The sequence below is a fragment of the Eretmochelys imbricata genome, chromosome 1 (genome assembly GCF_965152235.1).
Source record: "Eretmochelys imbricata isolate rEreImb1 chromosome 1, rEreImb1.hap1, whole genome shotgun sequence".
NCBI classification, from domain to species: Eukaryota; Metazoa; Chordata; order Testudines; family Cheloniidae; genus Eretmochelys; species Eretmochelys imbricata.
In genome coordinates, this window is record NC_135572.1 from 151,743,393 (window position 1) to 151,757,017 (window position 13,625).

The 13,625-nt window shown below is 38.3% G+C and overlaps 1 protein-coding gene across 1 annotated transcript in view; it reads right to left on the bottom strand.

Annotated features, from left to right (window-relative positions):
• Nucleotides 1-2,483: 2,483 nt before the first annotated feature.
• The window catches only part of CFAP47 (cilia and flagella associated protein 47), a 627,152-nt gene continuing 616,010 nt past the window's right edge, over nt 2,484-13,625 (bottom strand). Inside the window, exon 65 of the mRNA XM_077807214.1 lies at nt 2,484-2,693. Coding sequence (XP_077663340.1) covers nt 2,484-2,693 — 210 coding nt within the window. The remainder of the gene's footprint in view (nt 2,694-13,625) is intronic.

Sequence of the window (13,625 nt, forward strand, 5' to 3'; positions counted from 1 at the left end):
GATTACCTCCTCTGCACTTTGCCCACTAATCCATCTCTGCCAGAATTACATTTTCACACACTTTGAATATCTTGCAAACAGCTGTCATTTAAAAAAAATAATGTTTTGTTCAGGTAAAAGCAGGCCTTGAAAACGACCAATAATCATTCCTGAATCAATGGCAAATTTAAATTACAATCTCTCCCTTCCCAACACACAGTTGTTTCATTTTACTACAGAGACAGAGCTTTCCAAATGAGATATAGGGCAGGTCTACACAACGGGGTGAAGTCAACCTAAGGTACACAACTCCAGCTACGTGAATAATGTAGCTGGTATCGACGTACCTTCGGTCGACTTATTGCGGTGTCTAAACGTGCTGGGTCAACAGGAGAAACTCTCCCGTCGACTTACCTTATGCTTCTCATTCCGGTGGAGTACCGGAGACGATGGGAGAGTGATCGGCGGTCGATTTAGTGGGTCTTCACTAGACCTGCTAAATCAACCCTTCCCCCGTGGTGGATTGATCGCTGCAGCGTGGATCCACTGGTAAGTGGAGACAAGCCCATAGCAGCATCTCTAGGCCTGGGAGCCCATGAGATATTGTACCTCACAACTGCAACATCTTTTATAAATGGAAAAACTATTTTAAATACATTTTAGCAGCACTAATTTATCTTCTTCTACCTCTACATTTGAATTCACAGGGCCAGATTCTAGTCTATGTGTATGTACATTCCTGGTCTTCAGTGGAGTTACTCTTGATTTTATACTGGTATCATGTCAGAATCAGGCCCATTGTATTTAAGACTGAGGGATTAAAAGTAGTAATAACTATTATATAACAGTCTAAAACTTTTTCACAATCGCATTTCTGTAAAATATGTGGCATAAACAAAACACATTTAGCACATTGTGGTAAAAGGATTTTATTGGTGCTTTTTTGCACTGACCTACGTAAGTCATTCATAGTTTCACCAGTCCTGAGTAATGATGGTCATTCCATACATGTGCCGGTAAAACACTTACAATTGCCACATCGTTTTTTATTCTGTATCTAAATCATTGACAACAAGGGAATAGTTACAATTAGCAGTCTATTAAGAATAAAAAGTCTTGATTGTGCACATGAATAAAGAAAGCCCTTGAAGAATCGAGGTCACTTGCCAAATTGTTCCTTTCAAACAAAGATTACATGGACATCATCTCCCACATTACATCCAGGCGCAAAGGCAATCTACACACTGCAACACCAAACTCTCTCTTTAACTAATCATTCTTGACTAAACATGGAAGTACAGCGTGACTGATTGTTCTAGTTTAATACTTACTGTTTTATAAAGGAAATAAAATCTGAACAGCCATCCTCACTAATTTTTCATGTAGTTTTGATTTTGGAATTAGTACAGTATATTTTGAATGGACGTGTAGAAAGTTTGCTTAACACCGTGAGGTAACTTTTACTTCCCTGTTTACCACTCTTCCCCTTTTTTCCTCTCTTCCTCCCCCTCCCCACCCTTGTTTTTGTGTATAGTAATCTAAGTTTTTGAAATGTTTCAGAATGGATGACAATCAGGATTCTCAGCTTGTATAGTGCAGGGAGATTTAAATTCAGTGAAATACTCCACATTTTCCAAAGCATTGGAATTGGAAAACTATTCAGGCTATGATCATATGCTGTGTGAACCACTTTAACTTTATCAGAGTGCTGCAAACTCTGTGTAAGTGCTTTACCTTGAAAGAAATCAGAGGCTGACTTGTTTACTTTTGCGTGGATATAGTGCTGAGTGAGTGACCCAGCAGGATGTGCAAAAATGTAGTGTCTTTTTACTAAAACTGTGAAGTGCTTTAGTAAGCCCAGCATTAGCCCAAAGCCCCGAAACCTTAACTTTTTTTTTTCCGAAACTGTTTTGCCCAAATTAAAGGAACTCACTGCTATGCTATAAAGCAATGTGTATGATACATTTATATTTAAGAACCTCCTGGTACAAATCTAAAATGCTTTTGTATTTTCCACTGAAAAAATATAATATGCATCTATTTTAACATTCATAAAAACCCAAAACTTCAGGTAAACTTAAGATAAATTCTTATAATAGAAAAACCCTTAAAACCTAACCCAAGACATATTAATTTTATTAGTAAAAGTAAGAAACTTCAAATCCTATATCTGTTTGAGAAAGGAACATTTAAAGCTCCAGAAATGTGAGAGCGTTTTCACCAGAAACGCTCTAATTTTTTACTATATTGGTTTTACTATTTGTTTGCTACCAAACAAATAATATTGAACTAACCTTGAGGTTCAGGGGCCCTTTTTCACCAGACAGAGCTTTCTTCAAGACAGAAAAATAAATTTAGTTCCCCACTGCCACCATCAAAGCAGGATTTGTTTTAAAATATCAAGACATTATGTATAATTTTACAAGAAGTCCTCCTTCAGTCTTTATCATTTATTTCACAAAAGATTACTTTTCCACAGATGGTAAATTAAGACAAATATATTTTTATTTTGTTCTTAAGACCAGCGGTGCACCTTTGACAGGGGAGGATACGCCAGTGGTAATTAGCTTCAGATTTTCACGTAAAAAGTTGCGTTGTCGAACTGTGGCTGACCTCATGTAACCACTAGTAGAAACTACTTTTGCTGACGCAGTAGGCGGTGTGGTCTGTGGAGGCAGTCCATTGATCTCATATGTCCATTGCATTGATGCTGTCTGAAAACCAAAGAGGAGAGATCTGATATAAAGCAATCATGGCCTAATAACTTGAAATATGTAATAGCTATTTAACACAATGCTTTTAATTACAGGTTTCAGAGTAGCAGCCATGTTAGTCAGTATCCGTAAAAAGAAAAGGAGGGCTTGTGGCACCTTAGAGACTAACAAATTTATTAGAGCATGAGCTTTCCTGAGCTACAGCATCCGATGAAGTGAGCTGTAGCTCACGAAAGCTCATGCTCTAATAAATTTGTTAGTCTCTAAGGTCCCACAAGTACTCCTTTTCTTTTTCCTTTGAATTAGAAAGCCATTTGTTGTTCTCCATGTAGGGTGCCTGGAAGTCACAAAACCAGAACTGCACCCACAGAGAAAAACCATGATCATGCAAAACTAGGAAGAGCATTTTATTTTATGAGCTAAGGGCAGTGCACTAAAAAAGACACAGAGCCTACCCCTCTAGGTGACCTACACATTTCTTTTTATAGTGAATAACAGTCATGTATGTTGTTCTGAAAGAGTTATTTCACAGCATGATGGGAATGAATGGGTTGCTAGGTTTATTTATACACTAGAATTTAATTGTGGCTCTTGTAATAAATGGTATTCTAAGTTTTGGTGACTTTAGTTGGGTCAAAATAGTTAATACCTTGAGTCCTACTTTTGTAGTTGTGTTATGGAAAGTGGAACTAAGGACTTGCATTGCAAACTCTAGTTTAGGAATCTTTACATGAACTGAAGATGACATTCTTTACCTCCTTTATGGATATTTGTATGTATGGAAGAGTGACCCAGCTGGGCATCATCTAGTTGTGCAGTATATATTTCGGTGTCCAATCAGCAATCATCTCCTGTATTGCTTCTGTGTGTTAAGACAGCATGGTTCTCGCTGTCACCCCATATATGTATGCTCAAACAGCATTGATCATGTAGTCAATTACTTCTTATAGACACTGATCATGTAGTTAGTTAATTCTTATGTGCATGTCAAAGCTTCAGTGCTCTCTTATTTCCTATACCTGTCTGTGATTGTCAAGGCAGAATTATGATTGCAGTCATTTCCTGTATATATATATATATGTGGAGGGGGGGCGTGGGGTGGGCTAGGCAGGATCTTGCAGTCAATTCTTCAATATCTGAGCCTAAAGTGCCTTAATTTTTAGAGGCATTTCCTCTCTCTGAGTCACTTTAGTACTATCCTTCCTGTCATTATGTATATGTGTGTGTGTGTCCATGCAGTAAGTATCTTTCAGTTATTTTCTCTGCAACTAATTGTCAATTCATTGATCTATAGGTTTCTGTCGTCTTTTGCCCTTAAACTCGGGCCTGGATTACTACAAAATGTGCTAATTGTGAGGTCTTCTACTGGGGTTGGAATAGCATGACCAGGCTCTGGCCCAGGCTAAAAGAATGGCCCGGTGCAGATGATAGTCCCCCTTTCTCTCTGCTTTGTGATCTATGGCTGCAGTAACATCTACATAGCTGCTTTGGGGTAAGGGGAAAAAGGGGGAAGAGGGGCAATAACCAGGGATCCTAAGATGTCTCCCTCTCCCCTACACCCCAAAAAAGAAAAAAACAAGATATAGACTCCTCTCCTCTCTCCCACTTCCAGTAACAAGGGTTTTATTACTAAAGGTAATTAGCATTTATATAGTACTTTATGCATTTACTGTGCTGAACAAGCATTAAATGATCCTCACCACCCCATTTAGATGTTATAAATAGGCTTGAAAGGATTAGATTTTTATCTGTAAACGTTGATTTCACCCAACGAACACAAACCAATGAAAAAAAGAAATGTCCATTGATAACGAACAAAAATTACAGAGTGGCAAGGTAAGAAAAATAGTGCTTGAGAACTTACTAGACTTTGATTTAAGGATAACGTGGGGGAGGGAATATCTTTTATGATCTTTTGATTTAAGAATATGTATTTTGTGTATTTAGAGGTGATGCTGACAATTTGTGTGTTAAAGTTTTAACTTTTTTGAATCTGTCTGCTGTCTTTAATTGTCTGACACCTCCCATAATTTCCCACAACTGAACATTCAAATCAATAAAAAAATGCTTAAAACTTGTAATTTCATGGAACTGTGAACATTAAAAATGGGGGGGGTAATCTTTAAAAATAAATATCAATATCCCCCACTGAAAGTATTAAAAAATAAATATAAATAGTCTTATCCCTCTGTTGCAGATGGGCAAACTGAGGATTAGGTAGACTGAATTCCCTAAGGAACTACTCAGTGTCAGAATCTGACTTAGAACTCAAGTGTTACTCCCAATTTTATGCAGATTCCACTATACTATGCTGCCTGTAGGACAGCCTGCTTCATCAGCTGTGTAGCCTAGTCAGTCTTCCTATCATGGGCGTTGTTGGAGGTCTTTGCACAGCTGTATAATGTCTGTGCTCCAGGATTGGGCATGCTTTCTCGCCTTAGATCCAAGTAGGATTCCCCAGCCTCAGTGTTGACCCAAAATATAAATAAAACCCTCAGACCAAACATGGATTATCCAATACATATGTGATCAAACATTCCCAGAGTATGCAATGTTAATTTCTATAATTATTGAATGAATATGGCCTGGATAAAGCACTACAAAATAAACTAAAAGGACTAGTGGGTCTTCTCCATCTCTAATTTCCACTACAAGCGTCGATACATGTGAAGACAATACACATGAAGACGATTAGAGGGATGTGAGAGGTGGGTCACCCAAAAAGATACTTATCTATTTCTAGTTTATCATCAGTCTGATGGCTTGCTGTTCATAACAGATTTCAAACATCAATAATTTTTAGCTCTAGAGTCCGTGCAATAATGCTTCTCCATGACATTAACTGCTATCCTGCCACTGCTAAAGTATATATTAGATGTGACTTGCAATCGTTTGCTTGTGTTCATATCACAGACAACTAGTGTGCACAGGTTCCCGGGCATTCGATTGTATGCTTTTTGGGGCAGGAGCTGTCATTTATAATATGGTTGTACACCTCAACCCGGTTGTGACTTCTAGATGCTACTACAGTATAAAATATTTAATGTTAATGCTCCTTTTTATGAAACTAATCTCCAAAATTAAACAAGAAGGTTAAAATGTGAATGTGTTTTATCTATGCTCAAAAGCATGTCTTTCTCACCAACAGAAGTTGTTCCTCTCCTGCTGAGTCTTTAATATCAGAACACCTTTCCATTTACAGGGAATATTTTTTGAAAACGGTTGACTTTAAAATTAGCACTCTTGACTTTACATGACATGTTAAATTAATTACCTATGCCAAACAGAATTACTCTGCAAAAGCCATGATATTTCTGAGATATACAAACACCAAAATAAAGCATAAGATCTTATTAGATCTTTCATCATGCACGTATAATATTTTTAAAAAATGCTCATTACCATTCCTCTAAAATCTGAATCAAAATCTAATTTCATATTGTGGTGTTATGTATAACAAACTGATTAGTTAATCCTTATCCTAATCTCTATTTAATACTCTACATTGATGGACCTGCCTTCATTTTCTGAGAAGACGAATGCAGTCAAGAGCAGTTGCTGACAGAGCCAGCACCAGGACTTTATGTCCAAAGATAACTGTCATTTTTAAACATAAATTTTCCTCTGTGGTTAGCTAATTGCCTTATTAACTCTGGCAGAAGGTGAAATGGTTTATCTTTCTTCATTATGTCAGATTAACAGTTTAGTTTGAAGAAAGTTTAACCTCAGGATCATACTCATTGTGTGCATGATTCATTGAACACTTCAAGGCCAGAGAAAAGATCGGATAGGCTGGAGCAACTAAAATTTACACTGAGGTATAGGTTTGCTAAGAAATCATTCCTGCTCATAAAACCCATATGTGATGTAATTTTACAATCTGTATTATTCTTATATTGTTTTGGGCAGGGATTTAAATCAAGCTGGCAGGTTCTGTCAGCAATCAGTTTTATTACCCAGCAGGTTTTAAACATAAACTCTATTGCCTTGTGTTTTTTGATATTTGATCACTACATATGCATGTTTATGTTCATTTCTGCTGTATTTGTAATGAAGGACATCATCCATTGTGCTGCCTTTTCACCAGTGCTCTTTACTAATGTGCATTGTTAACGAAATGGCAGTTACTTAGCTATAGTAGACTTGAAGTCAATAAAATACCATTGAATCATGTTCGTTCTGTGTTTCCTCCTCTTATTTAAGATGGGAAGAAATTTATGATCTGAAGAGGGATTTGGGATGGATCTACTGTAATGTACTGAGGCTAAGTATTCTTTAAAGATTGCTGTAGTCCATCATGAATTAAAAAAATTATGATTTAGAATTATGAATTATAAGGTGACCAAACCCAATTCCTTTCTTAATGGACTGTCATGATGTACTGTCCCTTTAGTTGTAGCTAATTTATAATCTGCAACAATGGTAGTTCACCTGGTGTAAAATTCCTGCCATTAGCCAAGGATTGAAGTAAATATTTCGTACTGTGAAATGATGTGCTTAAAAGGGAGGCCCCTTCCTCTGATGCAGAATTTGCTGAAGGGGCAACTGCTGTTACTTCTAAGACTGCAAATTATACAGTGTAACTACCATCATCATTTGTTTAGTACTGTACAGCAAACACACTATTTACTACAGTTTTACTCATTATGAATTTTCTGATCATCATGACCCCTGCAGATTGACCCACGCTGCCAAATTCCGATCCAAATCTGAATGGTTAAACACATTGAAGCTCTGGATCCTTGATCAGACTCGTTTCAGGAGAGAGACTTGAGCGTGGAATGTTTGGGGAGTGAGGTTCAGATAAAGCATTTTTTTTATTAAGTCTCAATTTATCTTACAGCATTCAATGTATTCTTTGTTAGTGAAGGAATATCTGAAATTTGTTAGGTTCTTCAACCAGGAAAATATGTAAAGGCGTTGATATTGTGGTGTGGAAGAGAGACACTGCTTCTTTGACCTTGAAAGGTTTGCTTCATATAATCCTACATCCCTTACTTGCACACATAGTTCCATTGACTCAGGTGTAAAAGTTACTGTGTCAGGTCCGTATTTCCAAACACAGAAACTTGCACCTTCTCTCTTTACTTAGTATTATGATTAACAGACTGTATAGAAAATAGAATACTGACATTGAGAGTCACTAATGGAATTCTTAAGAAAGCACATGGATTAGACTAGGGTATTGTATTATAGATACAAAGGAACGTGTTCCTGAAAATAATAATTGTCTAGTAATGAGAAGGGTATCTTTTTAAAAAGCCTGTGGTCAATGCAATGTTTGTATCGTCTGCTCCATATTATCTTTATTATGTTTGATTACATGGTTTGAAGCATTATAACCTTTTACTGCTTGCCGTTTTCATGGGACACCGTGCATATCAATATGTCAGTTTCGACTACAGCACCACCTGAAGTTTGAAACTATTTACTGGAGTAGCTGAACTATTTTGATTGGCTGCGTGTTTTTCTGTTATCAGACACTCAGCCTTTTGTGGGGGTGGGATGGAGGTTGATAGTGGGAACTCTTTAGGTAGCAATGAGGAGAAAGGTCAGCAGGAAAGAAGGAGTGGAGGAGAGGTGTATCTTATTTTAAAAACACAAGAAAAACAAATTCTAGAACCACCGCACACGAGCCTAATGTCACTTTGCTCATATATTGCCGCCCTTTTCCCCAATTTTTTTCTTTGACTGCTGAAATTGTAAGTTCATCATGGCTGAGAATGTTTCTTGGGTTCTGTGAGGTTCTTACCAGACTTTGGATTTATTAAATAATAGGCCTATAAGTAGACTTATTCCATATTGTAGATCCATACAGCTACTAAGCTATCAAACAGATTTTATGAGCTTTGCAAATTTATGATAAGAGTTGAAAGATGGCATGTTTTTAATCAACGAACACTTGCAGGAGCAACTTATTGTCCTATCAAGAGCAATTTGATGATGTAGCTTTCCTGTACTTCCAGAATTCTTTTTAGCCCTGTTCATAGAGTAGAAAGCAACTGGGCTTAAGTAAACTCTCACCTGAGGGTCCTGTAGTATAATGTCTACTTTGGATGTTCATGCTGTGCTATGATGTGGGTAAAATGCAGTAAGTCAGAATCCAGCAGTAGATTTTTCAAGATCTGTGATAGCACAAGCCACAAATCTGAGAACAGGAATAAGCTCAAACACACTTAGTACCTTGCCGTATGACTCAAATCAGGTGGATTAAAAACTTGATGTTTTTATTTTAATCTTACCAGGACTAAGGGCAAATCAACATTTTCACCCAATATTAACATTACTGAAAAGTAAACTTCAAACGAACTGGATAAGTAGCACCAACAGTTATAGCCTGAAATCAAGGAGGGAAAAGTTCAGTCTAGAAATTTGGAAGAATACTAATTACTTAATGGAAAAGCTCAGCCAGGCAGTTGAAAGTGCTGCAAACATGGCCACACTGCAATTTAAGTATTTCCCCCTTCCCTCAGATCCTGTGAAAAGCATGAGGAAAAGTGACAGTTTTAAACATAGGCAGACAACAGGAATGACAAATTTACAAATCCTATTAATGACTCCAATTTTCTTTTTATAGAAAGTTAACATCTGAACTCCCCACAACAGCACATAACCTGTCCCATTCTGTTTTTTAAATATGAGGGTATATGTGTGAGGTGGGGATGAGAACTTTTGAGGAGGAGATTCATACACACACACAGTGTAATATTTAAAATCTGGTGTTACTATGAAGTGCGAAATTAGATTAATGAAAATGGACTAGATGCTGGCCCTTACTATGACATGGTGCTTACTCTGATACAGGTAGAAATCTCTCGGTGAGGTAGAATTGGCAGAGTGACTCCATTAAAAGACAGAGGAATTACTCTGGATTTACACCATTGCAATGGAGAGCTGACTTTTGTCCTAAAAACAGAATTAATTGTTACAGTAGATATACCATATAATGTCCTTTACTAATGTACAATACTGTATGTGTATGACTTGCAGTTAAAAACCTGTCACAAACTACTAAACTGGTGGAAAATGTCAGTACATGAAAAAAAGTATCTAAGTGTGGGAATGGGTACCTGCGCATACAAACATCCCAGCTGGTATGCACAAAGGGAGGAAGAAAGGTCTTGGGATAAGCCACTGATCAAAATAGACACTGATTTTGTTTTTATACTATTCTAAATTAATATGAAATCTGCTAAATTATGGTAACTGACCAATGTGGAAGGAAAAGCACCTAGGTACTCACAAAAAGAAAAGGAGTACTTGTGGCACCTTAGAGACTAACCAATTTATTTGAGCATGAGCTTTCGTGAGCTACAGCTCACTTCATCGGATGCATACCGTGGAAACTGCAGAAGACATTATATACACACAGAGACCATGAAACAATATCTCACTTTAGATAAGCTATTACCAGCAGGACAGTGGGGTGGGAGGAGGTATTGTTTCATGGTCTCTGTGTGTATATAATGTCTTCTGCAGTTTCCACGGTATGCATCCGATGAAGTGAGCTGTAGCTCACGAAAGCTCATGCTCAAATAAATTGGTTAGTCTCTAAGGTGCCACAAGTACTCCTTTTCTTTTTGCGAATACAGACTAACACGGCTGTTGCTCTGAAACCTGTCACCTAGGTACTGAGAACAATGCATATATATATATATATATATATGTTTTTGAGCAGCTAGCTAACATGAAACTGTGATTTTTCTCTTTCAAAATGCACGTCTGTGCACACAAACTAGGAATTTTTTAAAATCAGTAAAACTGATGTGGAAAATATGGGCTTTTATACAAGTCAATGGGAATACGTGTTAAGGAAAAGTTAGCACATGTGACTCCATTTTGGTTTGGGGCCCACCATTGTTTAAATGCCAGCACATCATACACCAGGAGGAGTGATCCTTAGATACTGAATCCCTGTGAAAATCCTCCTCCTTGTCTCCAACCTGCCTTGACTCCCAGTATCTGGTTTTTGTTAGTCTCTAACTCCCTGTTTCTTGGCCTTGATGTGAGGCCTCCCATCCTGATAATAAAAGTTACTGATGCATGGCTTTAGGACCATGCTGTGTAATTAACCTACTGGTAGAGCACGAGGAATGCACCAAGCAGGGATAGGTGGTAGATAAGACAAGGGTTTGTTTATTGGCTAAGGTTTCCGATGCACGAGGGCAACATGCTTTGCTAAAAAGTATATAACCTTTCTATAATCTGTATTCAGGGTCCCCTCCTGGCTAGCAGGGGGGCACCACGCACGAGCGTAATAAACTTAGTGTCTTTTGGGAACTCTGCAGTTGTGGACTTTGTTTCTGTGCCTCAGCCTAGATTTGAACTGTGCGTGTCCTATCAGGTATAATTCGCAGCACTGGTGTGCGTGTTCTACCAGGTGTAATTCGTAGCATTTGTGTGCGTGTCCTCTCAGGTGTAATTCGTAACATACGTGTGCAAGTAAGGGATGTAGGATTATATGGCGCAAACCTTTCAAAGTCAAAGAAGCAATGTCTCTCTTCCACACCACAATATCAACGCCTTTACATATTTTCCTGGTTGAAGAACCTAACAAATTTCAGACATTCCTTCACTAACAAAGAATAAATCAAATGCTGTAAGATAAATTGAGACTTAAAAAAAAAAATGCTTTGTCTGAACCTCACTCCCCAAACATTCCACACTCAAGTCTCTCTCACTGAAACGAGTCTGATCAAGGATCCAGAGCTTCAATGTGTTTAACCATTCAGATTTAGATCGGAATTTGGCAGCGTGGGCCAATCTGCAGGGGTCATGATGATCATAATGAGTATTCATAATGAGTAAAACTGTAGTAAATAGTGTGTTTGCTGTACAATACTAAACAAATGATGATGGTAGTTACACTGTATAATTAGCCGTCTTAGAAGTAACAGCAGTTGCCCCTTCAGCAAATTCTGCATCAAAGGAAGGGGCCTCCCTTTTAAACACATCATTTCACAGTACGAAATATTAACCAAGGATTGAAGTAAATGGCAGGAATTTTACACCAGGTGAACTACCATTGTTGCAGAGCCCCACCTGGTCACCATGACTTCCACGTTGCATCATCCATTTCCAGCATGGCATGACTAATGGCTTTGATGTGCTATCTTTCACAGGCTAAGCTAGTGATTATGCAGGAATAACAGTACAGAAGCCTGAATTCTTGAGAGCTTGATAACAGTACCTGCAATCTGGTTTACTCTGACATACATTTTATCATCCAAGGTTTATTTCATTTGGCCTCTATTTTAGAATATCTCTGATGTACTCATCCATGAATTCCAAAACAAGCCTTTGGATCTCTAGCTAAGCTTGGCACAGAGCAGGGCTTGGCTGAGAGAGAGGAGAGCAAAAGTAGCTGTATGCCAGCTTTACGCACCTCGTGGCTGCCTTAACTTGTGCTAGGCAGCAACTGCCCTCCAGGGATATGTCTGCACTGCACACTAAGCCCAGGATCTGACTCAGCTTTAAGTCCAAGCCCCCCTTCTGTGCATGCACAAATCAACCTGATTAGTGGCAGCAAGCACCTCAGCACCTGGGTTGAAGGACCATACTAGAGGGGATGGGTCAGAGGCCAAGTTCTGCTGTGAGTTGGGTCCAAGCCCTCTCACTTTACAGTGTGCAAACAGCTCAAGCCGCAGACCTGAATCAGAAGGTCTGAGTAGTACCGTATGGACGCATTCACAAGGCTGTGCGACCTGGGTCCAGCAATTGTAAACCCAGGTGTACAATGCAGTGTGGTCCCTCAAGCACAGGCTTCGAAATACTGATCCCACATGCTTGGGTCCCACAGACACAGGTTTACAGCGCAATGTAGAAATACCTCACAAAGCCATTCTGGCAGCCAAGGACTGCCAGCATACAAGGACGCTCCAGCCATGTTGCCTACATAAGCTATGATTTCCCTACACTGAGGGCATCTGGTTGGTACAATGCTAAGATGGCTTTGCAGCTGCCACAGAGCAGCCACAGTGTGGCCAGAATCTGGCTCTGAACTGTTTAAACCTAACAAATCGAGAACTGTCAAATTCTCCGACATTTCTGCTGATACTCATGGAAAAAACCCAATTCTCTTTGGTAAATTTCCATTAGGGCAGGTCCACCAAGGTTTCTAATAAGAACTATCTTGTTTATAAAAGCTCCTAGATGTATTGAAGATTCACAGTGGAGCAATTATTTAAAATATTCTTTATGGACTATGTCAGTGTATTTCTCATTTCTAGCTGAATTTGATTAAAAAGTTCTCTTTCAGGGCTACTGAAGCAACCATGATTGGTTTCTTCACTGGGCATGTTGTTATCTGTCTTTTTTTCCCTCTTCATTCTTTGATCTACAGAACAGTATAAAAGCCCATATTTTCCACATCAGTTTTACTGATTTTTTAAAAAAATTCCTAGTCGCTCTGAAAGCACTGTTTTAATATATTTTACTCCAAACAGCACTTCAGATTAACAATGTGGAAATGAAAGTTAAAGACTTTTTCAGTGCTTCAGCAAGCAGTTAGTATCTTGCTACAAGTAAATGAAACAAATAACCAGTAATTTTCTTTAGATTTTTTGCATCCTTTAAGACTAAGGACCTGATTTGCACAAAAAGTCAATGAAGTTTCATTATTTCAGTATATTGTTGTTAATACAATGTACATGCTAAACTCTAGTAAAGACAAGCCTGAATCTCTTACACTAATAACTTGCTCTGGATTGAGTTTCTCAGCAGGGCAGCTAAAACAACAAATTTGCGTGTACAAAGCTTGGCTTTAATGTCTTCAGCAAATGAGAAAAGGATGACTATAGGATTTCTCTCTCTCCCCTCCAACCTTCCATTTCATTTTGCAATACAGTTGTAATGGCCACCATAAAATAAAGCATGAGCTTATACTGTCATCTCTGCTGCTTTACAGCCTAATTATCACAGCTCATTGAAGCG